We start from the raw sequence: 18,547 nt of genomic DNA, 5'->3' as shown, positions 1-18,547 counted from the left end.
CCAATATATTTTTCTGGCAGGGACACTAAGTGGACTCCAGCACTTGTGCTTAGGTCCATCTCGGGACTTCCACTCCCACCTCCTGCAGATACTGTCAAAACACTCCTTCCCAAGACCAGAGACTGAACAATCACATGAGGTGGAGAAGAAGGGCTGAAAACAGGGCAGTCTTCTGACTGAGGCCTGGCCTAGCTTAGACACTACCAAGAATTCATAGACTGCTTGAAAAATCTACCCCACTCTGCAAAGAGGCACAAGATTAATGACTCAGCCTCGGCACAAGAAATAAAGGAGAGTCAAGGGAGGGCTTAGGGGAGGAGAAGAGGTGTGCATGTGGCTGTTCTAGGTCCAAATGAATGGGGACTGTGTCAGGAGAAGGACCTTAATACCAAAAAGTATTCAAAATAGGGATCTAGACTAGCGAACTCTACATTCCTCAATATGGTAAGCCTGGGGAATAGGATGAGTGTGCCCACCAGCAGACTGCGATAAGTCAGAAACTAGTTAACCAGAGAATGTATAAAAAGGCTAAAACACTAAAGACTTTAGGAGGAAAAAAACCTCAATAAAAGTTCAGAACACAAGCAGATAAATCACCTGAGAGGATCAAAAAACCAGAAGGAAGGATGATTAAATCCTTAAAAAGATTACAAAGCTCTCAACAAATTCATAAGAAAGTTAAATGACCTAATGCCTGATGAAATCCAGAATCCTGTGGACTCCCAAGAGAAAAGAGAAGAGTAAGAAACTCCAGAAAGGATCAAAAGAAAAAAGAAATCCACAGAAGAAATAATTAGGAACAAATATAGATCAGAAATTAAAACTTTTAAAGCAGAATTCCTGCCTCTGACATTTACTAGCTGTACCATGGCAAAGTCACAATCTCTCTGATGCTATTTCCTCTTCTGTAAAATACAGGTGATGACAGCAGTAATATTTTAATACCTGCCTCACAGTATTGTTAGAAAGAGCAAATGATATGTTTGTAAAATGCTCTGCAAACTTTAAAACACTAATGTCAGTTATGTTATGAATCTAATATGGGGAACAACAAAGTTATGGAAGGAATACCACAAATAGAAATTAATGAAGATAATGCAAATGTTAGGGGAATAATTAACTTAAAAGCATTTTTTTTCAGGAGTGATGTCCTTATCTCAAGTCAATTCACATATCCACAAGAAAAAAAAAAGAGAGAGATGTACTTTAGGGAAGGATACATCAGCATCCACATAAGACTGCAATAACCGGATTTCTCCTTGTGAGTGACATTCATATAGTGTAACCTGATAAAACAAAATGAACAGTGTATTTAATCTTGATAAGCATAGAAGTTTATTCTGCAGGTTTTGAAGAAGTTTAAGAAAACATCGAAACACTATAAAATTGTTGCTTCAAAACAGAACCTACGTGAAGTCTTAAGTCAACCATGATAAAGTCTCACTTCAAACACATACGATAAACAGTGTTATAAGATTTTCCGCTTCAAACAGTTTTTACAAAGTCCTTATGTAACTTAAAAACTTGAGTAACTTTGACTCTGTGCCAAATACAAAACAATCAGTAATCTTTCTGCTAACAAATGAACACTATGGATCTCAAGTATGCTATCCCTAGAACAGTATGAACTAGTAGATACAACAGTGACCTCAGAGTAAAGAATTTAGATTCAAATCCCAACTCAGACATTTACTGTGTGACCCTGGGAAAGTCACTTTACCTTTCCTTTGACTCACTTCCCTCAACTGCAAAATGGAGATATTAACAGTACCCAACTAACAAGGTTATTGAAAGGGTCAGAAGAGATAATTATGTAAAACACTTTGCAAACCTGAAAGCACCATATTATTCAAGTTTTAAAATATATCATAACTTGATAAAGATCATATATAATTTATCACTATTTATTAAAACTCAATGAGTTAACCACATCTACATTAAGTATATAAAAATACTCCTTTTTGAGATAACTGTTTGGTTATTTCAAGATACACTTCTATCCACTTTATTTTAGAACATATAGCAACAGAAACTTTGATCATTTTAAACCAATGCCTTTCATCGACAACAAGCTCCATGACAGTGGATCAGGACCTTTTTCTTTATATCTTCCTAACACACAGCAGAGCTCATTTGATAAATTATTGATGAATTAAATTCCTCTGCAGCTTGAGCTTCAGAAAGGGGAATTTCTTTAAAAAGATGCCTGGCAAAAGACATGATTAGAAGTTAAATTTTGGTATTAGTACATGAGGCAGCATGATGAAGTAAAAAAGACAGCTGGCCTAGAAAGACTGGATTAAAGTCTCAACTTTGACACATACTGGCTACATTATAATGCTAGCCAAGCCACTTATCTCAGTAAAGCAGGCAACTTTTTAAGATTATAAATTGCAATGTAGTTGCTAGGCTGTGTATAAAGGGAGTTTTCTCATAGGGAATCCCCTATATCAATTTTTTTTAAAAAAAAGGTCCAACTTTAAAAAAAATTGTATGATTGAGTGGTATGTAATTTTTTTATTCATCCTAGATTTCACAAAATGTTTTAAGTATCCTTAAGGTAATTAATGACTATTTCCCACAAAAGCTACTGAGTAAGTAGGCTCATTCTTTTGCTTGAAACTATTTTCTCTGTATTCTTTTCAAAGTTAGAAAACCAAAGGCAAAAACTGAAATTGAAGAAGTATATGTCATATTTGCAAAGTAGAATTTTTAAATGGCATTTCACCATGTTACCAACTTTGGTGGTGAATTTTTGGAGAATATATATAATATGAAATTATATCAAGCAAGAAGAGAGTAGAATAAGTATCACAAAGCCTCAGTATTCATGCCCAGAGGATTTCCTTTAAAAGACCTGAAAGCTCTGTTTAGTACTACAAGTGCTAAAGTACTTTTTAGTATTGCAAGATACTTTATATGTAACCAAGAAGCATCTACCTTATAACAAATTTCCCTTTATAGAAAACTATAAGGAATAAAGCAGGAACTGTGCATAAGAGCTTTTATTCTTATCTACTTTGAAGTTTTCACTGAAAAAAAAAAGGAAATGACCTCCTAATTTCCTATTGAAGCGACAGTTCTATCTCTAAGCACTTCAGGTGGTGTTAAAAGTGAGATCAAAGGAACAGAAGTGGTGAATTTCAAGTTTCCACTTGAAAAATTGGTGACAATTCTTAAATTCTGGGAGCTCAAGAGCCCACAATTTGAAGCAGTTTAGCTTCAAGTTGCAACAATCTATGGCACTTGAGCCACAGATGATTTTTTAGTGGTAAAAGTGCTAAGGCTGTAGATAAAATAGTGAAGCTGGTGACGTTTGTCTTTGCTGTCCTTCCAAATCCTTGGTTAATTCCTTTCTACCTCCTGATACAATCCTCAGTCCAGAATCTCCAAAAAAGCCCAAAGCACTATCACAGTTCCCAATCCAATCAATTTTCCCAGGTGTTAATTGATTACTTAAACTGTCAGCAGATAAGGGTTTTAGGCTTAAGGATCTACATTTTCACAGGCAATCTACTCCACAGGGAAATGCAAAGGAAATAATGCTTCACCAAAGTGAGATGATTGGATGAAGATGGTGATTAAAGTCAAAGATTTCCTGGAAGACAGTGGATGGGCTTCTGCCCTACTCTATCCATTCACATTAACAACCATCCCACAAATAAGCAATGCTTAGGGGGCCAAACTTTGACTTAGCTTAAGATCAATAATAAGTGTAACAACATCGTTCTTTTTCAAACAATTCCTGTTTATGGACTATTTTGACTTGCTCAAGGGGAAAAAAAACCCCAAATATTTACTGCAAATAAATCACCAGAACATTTTTTATATCTTACAATTTTAACTTATTTAACATCATTAAAATTATTGAGTCTTTATCATCAGCTGGTTTTTAAATAACAATCTTAAATTTACTGATGATAAAGTTACATCTACTACCTTCTTTCAAAAGTAAACCCATAAATTCTGAATTTACTTAAATAATGAAGGATATCAAAAAATCCATTCACTCAAAAGCTTTTAAAGCTTTACAGTTTGCATAAAAAACCAGATTATTTTTGAGCAGGTGATTTTAATTTGAAAACTTCTCAGTTTGTTTGGAGTTAAAGTGTTCAACTCTATTGACTATTCATATGAAATTCATTATTTTGAAATCATCATACAAAACTCCAGTACAATAGAATAAACTTCCGTACAAGGACCATCCTCAATGCTTAGTACAAGACAGGCATTTAAAAAATGTTTATTTAATACCTAAGTTGAAAAGAAAACATCTTTAATATTTTACTCACTCTGTTACTCCCTACAGTTGCAAAAACTAAGGGATCTCCTTCCTTACTGTGCCAATTAAACTGTACTCCAAATAATGGTTGGTTGTGGTCTTCCTGTAAGAGAAACAAATACCATTAGAAAGATCAATATGGTTTAGAAACGTAAAACTTTAAAAAGCATATTACATATTACTTTAGTATCACACATTAATCAACTTAATGAAAAATAGCAAGTATTTTAACTGTATGCCAAGCTTACAAATTTTTAATAAAATCAAAGTATTCAAAAACTCAAATAATATATTAGCTAACAATTATACATTTATCCAAAATACCTGAATATATCTTATTTATATACTTGGACCTAAGTTGAAAAACTATCTAAATGTAGTATTTTCAACTGTACAAACTATTTTCACCAACATTTTATCATATTGCATTTTCCAAATTGGAACAGGCAATTGTGAAATGGTCGTTTCCCTTGTAGAATAAAATATAACAAGTTCCTCTAAAACAATATATAGATTTCTATTGAACATATGGCAGCAAAAATTCACAACCTTGAGTTCAGGACTTAAGAAACAACACATAAAACTCAAAAAGGATTGCTTGAAAAAAATCATTACTTTCACAAAAGCAATTTAGAAGATTTATGTGAACTTAAAAGGAAAAAGAGGGTTATCAACTTCATTCATAAAAGTTTTTGAGGGAATTAGGGGCTTACTGTCACTATAAAAGTTATTTTTCTCCAGTTCATCTTCAGAGTAAACAGTAAACTTCAGTGCTATTTCATAAAGAATACCTGAAATTTCATTTCTTGTCACTTGGAAAGCAACCATTTTAGTTTTTTATTTAAAGAGTAATTTAAAGAACTGAAATAGCAAAGAATAATTTTCAGAACTGCTATGCTTACATCAACATATAGAGCAAACTATAATGATCATTGCACAAAATAACCTAGTTATTACATTTTGAAATTATACTTCCAAAGAAAAGTAGTTTCAAACAAAAATCAGTTACAATAAATATCTATACTCTTGCCCTAAGTATATTAATTAGATATTTAGAAATTAAAGCTAATGTAGGCTTTAGTTTTATACTTTTATATCATTTAAACTACTGAAGGAGAAGAGATGAGGAAGAGACTACATTGAATTTAAAGTTAACTTTAAAAAGTTAAAAGAAGATTCTAATGCCAAGTTGATGACAAAAATTTGGTAATCCTGAATATCATAAAAATACCATCTATTCCTACAAAAAGAAACTTGAAAATAATTAACATTTAAATTCTACCTTATCCTTTGAAAACACACATACACATATCATAAATAGACAGGGGAAAAAAACTCTATACAAACTAAGCCATCTGGTTCAATTTATGCTGACTCAAAGCAAATGGACCATGGTCAGTCTTTTCAATTAGCTGGTGCCAGGAAGTAGGGTTTTTAAAAAATAAAACATCTTATTAAGAGAAGGAAACTTGGCCAGTGGGAAATAAAATTCAATAATAAGCAGCCTGAGTTACAAAATATACATTTTATTTTCAAAGTAATGTTTCTTTGATGGGATTTGTAGGACACTTTTGATATAAAACATTAACCATTGCAAAAGAATTTTCAAGTTTATAATTCAAGCTCACAGGGTTGTACTTCTACACACCTTGAGACTATTTACACATTTGAAAGAATATTTGCACTTCTTTGACTTCCATTTTCCCTTCCCCCAACTCTTCCTTCCAGGAGCATTTGGAGTATTTGTTGGAGTATCAGGTCGTTCAGTGTTAGGGCCACTTTCTATACTGACAGCATCATCCTGCAAAGGCAAATTAGGAACTATAACTAAAAATTACAAAACTGTATTTAGAAGCAAATGATTTTGTTATAGAGAATGATCATTCTTAATTCTTAAAGAAACAATTCATTAGCAAGGTATGCAAAGGGATAAAAGATATCTCAATCAAGTTTTAAAATGTATCCCACCAAACATAGCGGGAAAGGCAGTGTAAGATAGGTACAAAGACAGGATTGGGAGTTGAGAGACTCGGCCTCAATCTAGGTCCAATCCAGTTTTCTAACTTTTCTGTCTCTTTCAGGACACGTAAAAACAAAGAAAATGGTCTAGATTAGGATTTCCCAATCCAAACTATGTATCAAGCAAGCAAAACAGCTAAAAACTAACACTGTTCTACAGCCATCACTCAGGATTAGGAGGTTAAGGACCAGGAATCAAAAAAGATGACACCAGGAGCAGAAGACAAACAAAGGAAGAAAAACAGGAGTCAAATTTTAAAGATTCAGAGTCTTTAAGTCCTAAAACAGTTAACAGTAAAAGTTTTTGGTAAAATGCTGCTACAGTTAGTCCACAGGCCTATACTTCAGAAACACCTGACTTAAAAGGTGATCTCTAAAGGCCCTCCTTGCCTTAACATTCTGTAGTTCTAAATGTGTAAATATGTGCCGAGCACAAAGCACTGCACATGAGACACTTAGTAATATTTGTTGAACTAATCTACCAATATAGTATCAATACACCCAAAAAAGTCAATAAGAAAATAGAAGTTGTTATCCTGCAAGAATTTAATCACTTGAATGTTTTTCAGTTAAAAATTCATGCCTATAACTGTCCTGGGGGTATCACAAATATAGTTTTCAGACTTTCCTTGCTAAAAGAAAACAAAACTTCTGTATTTATGACTGAAACCTACAATGGGTACTCCTGGTGTAGTTTTCTCAAACTAGTGACCAGCAATGGGTGAATTTAATATAAGACATGAGAATTACAGAACTCCCAAAAGTTTGGTCAACAAGGTAAGCACCTCTTACAATCTCTTAACTCTTCCTTCAAGTTCTACTTTAAGGGTGATTAAAGGTTTGCAGAAATCCCTTGTGATGGGAGGTTGTATATATTTATTTTGAGGGATTTAGAAAAAGACTAACTAGAAAAATTGAAAAATTCTGGTGACATTATGGAAGCATTCAAAACCAAGTGAAATCTGTATTCCATTAGAGAATGGGGCTAGAATAGGCCCTGAGAAGTAAAATAGTCCACATTCTAGAATATGATTAAGTCTCCCTGGAGGGACACCTACCTTTCCCCCAATGTATAGAGGCAGCTTCCTAACTATCCTTGATAACATAGTTCAGTGTCTCAAAATTCTTAAAATCATGAAGTTCTTCAAAAGGCCTAAGAGTTTGCTCTTTGTGATACAATTTAAGCTAATTTTGCTTCATACTTTTTCAGTGGGATCAAACTATGACTTCTAAACTAAAACCATCAAAAGAAATTTCCCCACAGGGTTATTTCCTAAATTAGTGATTCCCAAAGCTGCTTTTGTGATACAACAATGCTTCCCCAACAGAATGGGTATCATGAACTATTCAAAATGAAATTAATTTCAACTTAATTATATGCCATGTGGCACTTTTTTAAACACTTTAACTTACATGACATTAAATACACAAAGTGTTTCAATTATAGATACCCTAATCCAAGGAGTAAAAAATAAGATAAATACGGTTTATTTTTTAAAAAGGCATAAAACATGAAATTTTCAAGTTTGGTACATTAAAGAAAATAAATGATACTCTCCCCTGAATATTTCTCCCTTCTTTCACTTTCACACATCTAAAATCTACCACGCTAGCCTTTAAACTGTGCAGCACGGACCGTGAGGTGGACGGGCCTACGATGGTAGCAAGGGCTATATTTCATTAATGACTATATAATAAATAAGCAAACATACCTTTTCTAGACTGGATAAATAATGCTCCTCACACATAAATGTTTTTCTACTATTTTTCAAATGTTATGTTGATGCTGTTGTAAAAATACAAATACATTTAAACTGTCACTGAACTCATACATAATGATGAATAGTATCTATCTTCTAGTACAACTGGAAGTGTGTGAAATTATTTTACATTAAGAACAGGTCCCCAGTACTCAAAAGATTAGAAACCACTGAGAAATAGAATCTGTGGACAATTCCCTTTACATTTTGGCTAAAATATCCTGTCATCAGTACGTCGGTAACTTTTCTATTTTTTGTGTTTCTCAAAATTTATTCTTCTTCCACTGATAAGTCAAAATCATAGACTCATAGATCGGGAGACTGAATGGATTTCAAAAATGTCTAATTTTAAGATGATGCTCAGTCACTATCTTCTGCAGGAAGCCTTTCCTGATCTCCCCAACTGCAAGTGCCTCCCTTCCAAACTACCTTGTATTTAACTACTCTTTGATTATATTTACACTGTATATATTTTTATATGTGCTTGTCTCCCTAACTAGAATGTACTCATTGTATGAATTGTTTCATTTTTTTTTATTTGTATCTCCAAGCACAGTGAGGGCCTAGCACATAGTAAGCTCTTAATAAATACTTGTTGACTGATTGATGATCTGGTCCCTTCATTTTATACATAAGGAAATTGAAGCCCAAGGAAGTTGGGACTCATCCAAGGTCACACAGGAAACAGCAAAGAAAGGACCTACATGATCTTTCCACTATACCACAGTAATCAACCTATCATCTTTTATTTCTCTATAATTTCTCTTAATTATTTTGATCTGTTTTTCTGATCTTGACTTTCCAGTGGAAAAATGCAGGTTTAAGATAAAAGAAAACACTTTATATTCATTAAACATCTAATATATACATATACATGTTCCTGTGTATGTATGTACACATACATACACGCGCACACACACACACACACGGAATATACCAAGTGTTAGGCATAAAAAGACAACTAGGCTTTCAGTAACTTACTTTCTACCAGGTGGAAACACCAGTTCCCTAGAAAAGTAAACATAAATATACATAAAGCAATTTTAAGATAGGGAGGGAGTGAATCAGGAAAGCCCTCTTAAAAGAGGTGGTGCTTGGGCTGAAAGGAAGCTATGGGTTCCAAGAGGTAGACTATTTAGTTGAAAGAGCATCATCCAGGTGTGAAGCACAAGTCTATGCAAAGGCACTGAGACAGGACATGAACGTTAGATACAAGGAAACATCAACTAGACTAGCAGAGTTGGAATACAGAGCACTTGAGAGGGGGATATGTGTGGTCAAACTGGACAGACAGGTTAGATGCAGACTCAAAAAAAGCTTTAAATGTTAAAGAGAATGGTCTGTATTTGATCCTAGAGGCAATAAGAAACTATTTAAGCTTTTAAAACAACAAAATGATATGGTCAGACCTGTACTTCATATTTATACAGAATACAAATTTCACACCTGTGAATTCATTTTATACTCCTAATCAAACATTTACCGAGTGCTTAGGGAAGCTAGGTAGGGAAATACAAAAGTAGCAGTATAAGAAATGGTCTCTACTAACAATTTTTTAAACAATAGCATATGCATGGATGTCCAGATATTCTCATTTCACAGATGAAGGAAACTGAAACAGAGTAATTAAGTTATTTGTCTCTCAAACTCACCACTTATTTTCTCAAACCAGAATTAGGTCTAGAACCCAATTCTCTTAATTCTTAGTGCCTTACTTTCCCCTATTAAACCAGTAATTGGCATTATTTTTATTTTTTGGTGGGCAATTAGGATTAAATGACTTGCCTAGGGCACACTGCTAGTAAGTGTCTGAGGTCACATCTGAAGTCATCCTTCTGACTCCAAGGCCAGTGCTCTATCCACTGTACCACCTACCTACTCTGAATTAGCATTATTTAAAAGAGAGAGAGAGAGAGAGAGAGAGAGAGAGAGAGAGAGAGAGAGAGAGAACTGCTTTCCCTCTCCTACTTCCTCTGGTGAGCTAAAAGGTTTTAAAATGACAAAAATAAATCCCTTATGGCTAATTCAGTACACTGCTCACAAAATGTTCATGAATCTATTACCACATATTCATCCCTTTATTTAAAGTCAACAATAAACATTTACAGTACTGAACATTACATACATAACTCCAAAGAAGCACTGCCACTTCATTAAATAGATTAGGACTGGTTTTCCATTAAGGCAATTATCAACAGCAGACTTCTATTGGGACATTTCTATCATACTGTTCTACTATTTCCAGCATTTTTTTCTTGTTCTTCAGTACTTCAACTCAGAATTGTAAAATTATTTTCATTTTGACTCTTCCGTCACCATTCTATTACTCTTTCCCCTAACCTATCTTTCTAACATATAGCTTTTCTTCCATATATACATCATTTAGGTTTGATTCCAATGCTGATAAAGAGACCTCTTTTAAATTAATTTAGTTTTTTGCATGTTAACACTTTCCTCTTTAAAAAGATCAGGATAAGGCAAAAAAGGTTCGTAACCTTTTACTGTTCACATTTACAATTAGAATGTTTCTTAGTCTAAAATAAAATTTTTTATCTGTAAAGCACAGCTTTGCTGTCACAGCACAGCTGGAGAGAGCAATGAGTGTGGGACTCAGAAGTAGAGAACTTAAGATTCAAGTCCAAGCTCTGCTTTGCACATTTTTCTGTCATCTTTGAGGAAGTCATTTCATCTCTCCAGGCCTGTTTTTTTTTCTGTAAAATAAGAGAATTGTAATAGATAACCTGGAATTCCCTTCTCGCTTAAAATCTGTAATCCTCATTTGTCTGATTATCAAGTATGTTACGGTACCAGTAAGAGAATCCTAAGAACACAAAAATCAGTTGCTTTGAAATACAAACACTAAAATGATTTTGAGACATATTTCATTGTAAACAAACAATACAAGAATAGAGAGAGGGCTTGTCCTGTGATTTTCCTGCCACAGGCAACAGCCAGGTGAGGAAACTCCATTTACCAATGCAGGTTGGCTGCATCACTGAGAAGTTAAGTAACTTGCACCCCTAGGGTCCAGAGCCATGTGTGACAGAGTCAGGAACTGAACCAAGGTCTTCTTGGCTTTGAGGCTGGCTCTGTCTACTGTATCATGCTGCTTCTGACGTAAAAATGCTGGAGGACAAATCATTTACCTCTCAGATTAAGATCTGGTGTGCTAACCAAAATATTAAGCTTTGTGGCTTCTTAAAGACCCCAACCACCCATTTCTTCCAGTGATTCTCTGAAGGTTCCAGATTTCTATTACACAATATTCCTCACTACTCTTATTTAAAAAATTCTTCTTTCTGTTCAGGGTGAGGAGTGGAAAGAGGGATGGACTTGGATTTAAATCTCAGTTCTGCCACTTAACATGTACAACCTTAAGCAAATCATTCCCTGCTTCATGGCCTCAGTTTCCTCATCTGTACATGGAAGGAACTGGATTAGATGGCCTCTAAGGTCCCTTCAAGGAACAAATAATTTATTAAGCACCTAATATGTGCCGGGCACTATGCTAGTTGTTGGGATACAAAGGTAAAAACTAAAATCTCTGCTCTCAAGGTGCTTACAATCTAGCTAGGGAAGATGCGTCCATACATATATACATATTGTATATGTACATGTATATGTACATATGTATATATGTACACATATGTAAAAATGGATGGAGGAGTCAATTTTGGAGGTGAAAGGACAAACAGCTGGGGGGGGGGAAGCCATTGTTTCAAAAAAGGTTTCAGGTAGACAGCTGTACTTGAGCTGAACCTTAGAGGAAAGAGAAGAATTCTAAGAGGTAGATCATGAGAAGGGAGTATATTTCAGGCATGGAAGACAGTCAGTGGAAAGCCAGAGACAGGAGATGGAGAAGAAAACAAGGTGTATTAAACCTGGAACAGATGCTTGGGGCACCACCCAACAGCGACTTTCTTTCAGTTTAAAGTTTTCCAAAGAGAGTTCCAGACACCCTCTCATGCCAAGTCCCTTCACTTCGTTGGGTTCCAGTTTCTTCAACTGTAAAAGGGTTGGAGGTGGGGACGTTTAGGGCAAAGCTTCGAGGAAGATGCACTACCTGTCAAGTCCACGCCAGGCCTCCGTTCTCTGCCTCCGACACAAATGCCGTGTCCCCCACACTTCCCTCCGTGGTACCCAAAAGCCACATGCCCACGCTTTTACACCTTGACCTCTTTACACGACCTGCTGCGACCTGGGGCATTGCATATGCTTCCTCATCCCGGGGTAGGGGGAGGAGGAAGCGGGTGACTCAGGTGAAGTGCTCGCCCCCCCAGCCCTCCCCTCCCCCGCGACAGAAATACTTCCCAAAGAACCCAGGGGTGGGGGAGACGGACACGTCGTCACTGCCTCCTGCCCAAGGGCTCCCGCCGGCTCCCCCTCCGCGAGAAAGCACGACCCCCTCTCCGGTGCTCCCCGCCGTCCACCTTTCCGAGGGGTGACACTCGTGCCGCCCGGACGGCGGGGCCACGCCGGAGCCGGGACGAAAGGCTCCCCCGTGGGCTGCCTTTGCCCTCCTCCCCAGCCCCGCGCCCGGCGACAGCGGCGCCCACTCACGTTCTCGTCCCCGGACAAGTCCGGGTTGCTGTTCTCGTCGCTGCTCAGCTTCTGCTTCTTGGCCGCAGGCATGTCGCTTCCCGCCGGCGCTGTCGAGACTTCCCTCTCGGACATGTTCCTGCGCCTCCCTCCGGGCTCCTGTCGCCTCGGCCGCGGCCTCCGCCACACCGCCGTCAAGCAAGCCCGGCCCGCGCCGGCCGCAAAGCCGCCACCGCCTCCTCCGCCTCCACCACTACCGCCTCCTCCGGCCCCCCCACCGTCGCAAACCGCGCCCAGCCGCCGAGGCGGGCGGGCGTGCGGCCCCGCCACACTGCTGAAAAAGGGGCGCGCGCTCGCGCGCGCCCGCCCGCGCGGCCTCCGCTCCCCCTCCCCTCGCGGCTCCCCCCACCCCTCCGCGGCTCACCCCACTACCCCCACCGACTCCCCACAGCTCGCTCGGCTCCGTTCACGCGAAAGGGCGTCGTGGGTCCGCGGGCTTTCAAGAGCAATTTCCCGTGTGTCCCTCCAAACCCTGGTGCTTGTGCCCAGGTCCTCACCACCACCTTGAAAATGAGTGGCGGGAATGGAAGGGACTCTCCCTCAACCCTTCCGCCTCCCGAAGCCGTTTAAGCCGCAATTGGCCGAAACCTTGGATCCCCTGACGGGTTTCAGGGGCCTGAGAGCCGCCGGAATGGATCAGACCATTGACCCATCTGCGACGGGGAAGGAGGCAGAGAGATGCATCTCTCCCTGGGAAATGAGGCGAGGGATCGCAGTCGTGCCTTTGGAACTGAAGTCTTCATATCACTTTGTTTTAGAGGACTACTGCAATCTAACTCCCGATGGAGGAATGGAAGTAAAGAACCAGTGATATTGATACCTTCGAATCCTCCGCTTAAAAAAATGGAAGTTACCCATGAAAGAGCACGCATGCGCAGGGATGTCGTATGATACTGCCTCCGCAGTTGGATTGAGCCCCGCCCACTCGTGCGGGCCCCGCCCCAAGGCTAGAAGCTCCACCTCCTCCTAAACTGCGCTGGCTTAGTGAGAGGTATAGCGATCGTTAACTCCGCTCAAATTCAATTAAGAAAGCGAGGAAGCTCGTTGCTGCAGCCTTGGGAAAATCTGCAGGCTGTTATTTGCTTCCATTACTTTTTGCCTGCTATTACTTGAATCCTTCATATTTGCTATTCAAAGAGCTTCACAGGACAGATCACTGGGACTGGAGTCAAAAAGACCTGAATTCAAATGCAGCCTCAGACACTTCCTAGCTGTGTGATCCCAGGCAAGTCGCTTCACTGCTGTCTGCCTCAGTTTCCTCAACTGTAAAGTGGGGATAATAATAGCACCTACCTCCCAAGGTGGCTGTGAGGATGAAATGAGATAATAATTGTAAAGTGGTGCTGCATAAATACTTATTAATTATGCTTAGCATAGTGCCTGGAGGTCAGCTAGGTGGCACAGGAGATAAGCATCTGGAAAACTGACCTTCCTGAGTTCAAATCCGGCCTCAAAAATTTAATAGCTGTGTGACCCTGGACAAGTCACTTAACCCTGCTTGCCTCAGTTTCCTCATCCATAAAATGAGCTGGAAAAGGAAATGGCAAACGACTCCGGTGTCTTTGCAAAGAAAACCCCAAATGGGGTCAGGAAGAGTCCAACGACTGAACAACCAAAATAGTTCCTGGCACATGGAAAACTCTTAATGCCAATTTCCTTCCTTCCTGATCTGACCCCCGAACCCATTTTCCAGCCTTATTACATATTTTTCCCTTCCCATAACAAATACTACTAGGTTTGGCCAAACTGGCCTGATTACCGTTCTTTATACATACTATCCTCCTGCTTCTGGTTTTGTTTGTTTGTTTGTTTTTTGGGGGGAGGGGTGCCTTTGGACTGACTTCTCTATGGTTGAAATGCATTACCTCTTCACCTCCATCTCTCAGAATAACCTAGTTTCATTCAAAGCTCAGGTCAAGTGCCACTTTGTGAAAATATTCCTTATTCTTCCCTGCCCCTTGTTCCCTATCCTATTGTACCTTGTATCAATTTAGTAATTATACATATATATGTTACCTCCCCCAACTGGACTATAAGCTTTGAAGGATAAAGACTGCTTTACTTTATTCTTTGTATCCCTAGGAAGTAGTGCAGTGCCTCTTCCTATTAGAAAGTGCTTAATAAATGCTTGTTTATTGATTGAAATGCTTATTGCATTTTCCTTCACTAATCAAAGCCCTTCAAACCTGTAATGTTATGGTACTTCCTTTTACTCCCTCCTCAAAACTCTCCCTGACTTCACCTTCTCAACTAAGTCCCCCCCACACTTTACTGAGAAAATAGAGGCCATGGAAGTGAGCCCCCTGTTCTCTCCTCTTCATCTCAAAACCCCTTGATGTCATCCCTCACTCTCTTGTACTTTAATTTAGTCTCTAAAAATGAGGTAACCTTTACTCAAGGCCAATCCCTTTTCTTATGCCCAAGATCTCATGATCCCCCACCTCTTGTAGTAAGTTCCCATCTCAACCAATTCTCTCTCCCTCCCCCCATCTCTCTCCCTCCCTCACTCCTTCCCTCCATTTCTCCCTCCTGTTCATCTCTCTCTCTCTCTCTCTCTCTCTCTCTCTCTCTCTCTCTCTCTCTCTCTCTCTCTTCTTCTCTTCTCCTCTCCCTCTCCCTCCATCTTCAGTTTCCTTCCCTGATGCCAACAGCCCATGCACATACCCATATCACCTTCATCCAGAATAAGCTTTCAGTAGATGCTACCATTCATTCCTTCAAGCTCTCACCTATAGTTCTCATCTCTTTCTCAGCCAAACTCATAGAATAAAAGCTGTCTGCTGCACTGCCTTCACTTCCTCTCATCTCATTCATTCCTCAGCCTTTTGCAATCTGGTTTCTGACCTCATCACTCAACTGAAACTGCTCCCTCCACATTTGCCAAAGTTAGTAAACGTTATGGACTTTTCACAGTCCCCATCCTTCTTGACCTCTCTTCAGCGCTTAACATTTTTGAACACACTGTCCTCTTGCACACCCTCTTTTCTCTGGATTTCCATGACACTTTTTTTTCTTGGTTCTCCTATCTGTCTGGCTGTTCCTTTTCAGCCTCCTTTGCTGGCTTCTCATCCATATGACAATCTCCCTCCTTCCTCCAGACACACACACACACACACACACACACACACACACACACACACTATGTTCCAACAATCTGTCTTGGGCTTTCTCTTTATATACATTCTCATTTGATGACCTCATCCATTGCCATGGGTTTAATTATCATCTCCATGCAAATGACCCTGAGATGTTTACATTTAAACTCAGTCTCTCTGTTGAGCTCCCGTCTCACATCCCCATGTGCTTATTAGATATTACAAACTGGATGTCTCAGAGAGATATCTCAAACTCAACATAGACAAAATAGAACCCATCATCTTCCCCACCATCCCAAACCTATCATTCCCTATTTCTGTGCCTCCTCTGAGCTCTTACAGCATTTTGTTTAAATCTTTTTGCATATTACCTTGTATGAAAGTTATTTTTGAACATGTCTTATCTGTCCTGATAAGGCCCTGACAGGTGTCCTAATTAAGGACAATTGACTGGGTTTGTCAAGTTAGAGAGCCCTCTGGAGGAAAATGGTGGCCCCAGTTTTGATCAGAGAGAGTAAAGGAAGACCTAGCAAGTTCAAGGCAGAATTCATATGAATACAAATGCAAAGGGCAGATCAGGAAGCTGAACAGAGTTTGTACCAACATTTTCAAAGTAGAAAAACAGTGCGAAATATATAAGGGATCATGGAACCATAGGTTTTGATTTGGAAGAAATGGTCTAGTCCAACTTCCCCCACCCATTTTGAGATGAAGAACCTTGGGCTTAGAAAAGTAATATGATTTGCTAAATACTACTCAGTCGCTAGGCAAAGATTTGAACTCATGTCTTCATATCCCAGATCTAACAGCCTCTCCACTTTACCAAGCTATTGTGCTATTCTTGAAAAAGATGATGGGCTGATCACATGGCAATAGCAAAAGATTAATGGTGAACAGCCCCTGTACTATACTGTTATCCTGGTGATATCAGGAGAAAAAGAGGAAGCCACCCAGCAAGTTTAGGTGGACACCCTGTGCCAGACTTACAAGGCTGTAGACAAGATTTGCAAAGGATGGTAGGAAGAGATGGGTTTAGATCAGCATAGCTAGAGGAAAGGTCCAGAATCTTTAAGGTACAGGAAAGAACTTCACATTGTCAGAAACAGAATCAGCAATGTAGAATAAAAAGCACTATCATAAAGCAGCCAGATGGCTCTTTCAATAGCACATTGTTGAATGATATGCAGGGGATGAATCAGCCATCAATAAGCATTTATTAAGTGCCTACTATGTGCCAGGCACTGTGCTAAGCACTGGAGATACAAAGAAAGGCAAAAGACCGTCCCCGCCCTCGAGGCTCACAGTCTAATGAGGGAGACATCAAGTAAACAGCTATGTACAAAAAAGGCTATATGCAGGATAAATTGAAAATAATCAACTGAGGGAAGACATTAGAATTAAGATAGGGAAAGGTTTTCAGTAGAAGGTGGCATTTTTTGTTGGGACGTGAAAGAAACCAGGAGGTAGAATGAGGAGGGAGAACATTCTAGTCATGGGGGATAGCGGAGAAAATGCCCAGAGCTGAGAAATTGAGTGTTTTCTTTGTGGACCAACATGGAGGCCAGGGTAATTGAACTGAATAGTACCCAGTGAGCAGTAAGGTGTAAGAAGACTGAAAAGGTAGGAGGGCATTAGGTTAGGAAGAGCTTTGAATGTTAAACAGAGGATTTTGTGTTTTGTCCTGGAGGTAATAAGAAAACAACAGAGTTTATTAAGTATAGAATGGTGACATGGTTGGACGAGTGCTCTAGGAAATCATTTTGGCAACTGAATAGATGATGGGTTGGAGTGGGGAAGAGACTTGTAGCAGACAGAGACACCAAAAGGCTATTTTGATAGTCTAATTGTGAGGCAATGAGGGGCTGCACCAGCGTGGTAACAGTATCAGAGGAGAGGGGGGAATGTATTTAAGAGATGTTGCAAAGGTGAAATTGACAGGCTGTGGCCACTGATTGGATAAGGGAGTGAGAAGTAGGGAGGAGTCAGGGATGACTCCTAGGTTGTGAGCCTGAGGAACTGAAAGGATAATGGTGCATTTGATAGTAATAGGGAAATTTTGAGGAGGGGCAGGTTTAGGAAGAAAGAGACTGAGTTCAATTTGCATTTAAGATATCTCTGAGATATCTAATTTGATCTATCTGAAGAAAGTTGGAGATGCAAAACTGAAAGTCTTTAAGAGTTTAGGGCAAGATAGATAGATTTGAGAATCATTAGTATAGAAATGATCTTTAAATCATTGGGAACTGATGAGATCAGATCATCAGTTGAAGTAGTATGCTGGGAAAAGAGAAGAGAAGCCAGGAAAGAGCCCTGTGGGAAACTCATAAATAGTGGGCATGATCTCTATGAGGATCCAGCAAAGTAAACTGAGAAGGAATAATAAGATAGGTAGTAGGACTGGAAAAGAATGGTGTCCCAAAAATCTAGGGAGAAAAGATTATCAAGAGGGTAATCACCAGTGTCAAAGTCTACAAAGAGGTCAAGGAAAATGAGGGTTGAGAAAAGACCATTGGATTTAGCAATTAAAAGATCATTGGTAACTTTGGAGAGAGTAGTTTTTGGTGGAATGATGATGTTGGAAGCTGGATTAGTCAGTTAAGAAGACAGTAAGAGGAGAGGAAGTAGATAGAGGCACCTATTGGAGGTGGACTTCTCAAGGAGTTTAGCCATGAAAGGCAGAAGAGAAATGGGATGATATTAGGTGGAGAGGATCAAATGAGAGTTTTTTGAGGATGGGAAAGACATAGGTATGTTTGTAGGCAGTAGGGAGGCATCTAGTAGACCAGGAAAGA

General features: G+C 39.1%; 1 protein-coding gene across 3 annotated transcripts in view; it reads right to left on the bottom strand.

The window, feature by feature from the left end:
- Window positions 1-12,872, bottom strand: part of EED (embryonic ectoderm development) — a 35,308-nt gene extending 22,436 nt beyond the window's left edge. Inside the window, exons 1-4 of one of the 3 annotated variants that reach the window (XM_020993790.2) lie at window positions 12,622-12,872; window positions 5,931-6,083; window positions 4,293-4,385; window positions 1,221-1,286 (exon numbers count right to left, since the gene is read on the bottom strand). In XM_020993790.2, coding sequence (XP_020849449.1) covers window positions 1,221-1,286; window positions 4,293-4,385; window positions 5,931-6,083; window positions 12,622-12,735 — 426 coding nt within the window. In that variant the 5' untranslated portion in view covers window positions 12,736-12,872. The remainder of the gene's footprint in view (window positions 1-1,220; window positions 1,287-4,292; window positions 4,386-5,930; window positions 6,084-12,621) is intronic. The other 2 variants (XM_078156964.1, XM_020993789.2) reach the window with 2 other exon arrangements.
- Between the last annotated feature and the right edge of the window lie 5,675 nt (window positions 12,873-18,547).

The sequence above is a fragment of the Phascolarctos cinereus genome, unplaced genomic scaffold, assembly GCF_003287225.1.
Source record: "Phascolarctos cinereus isolate Bilbo 61053 unplaced genomic scaffold, phaCin_HiC Scaffold_726;HRSCAF=1367, whole genome shotgun sequence".
In the NCBI taxonomy this organism is placed as follows: Eukaryota; Metazoa; Chordata; class Mammalia; order Diprotodontia; family Phascolarctidae; genus Phascolarctos; species Phascolarctos cinereus.
This window is presented reverse-complemented; position numbering and strand designations above follow the sequence as displayed.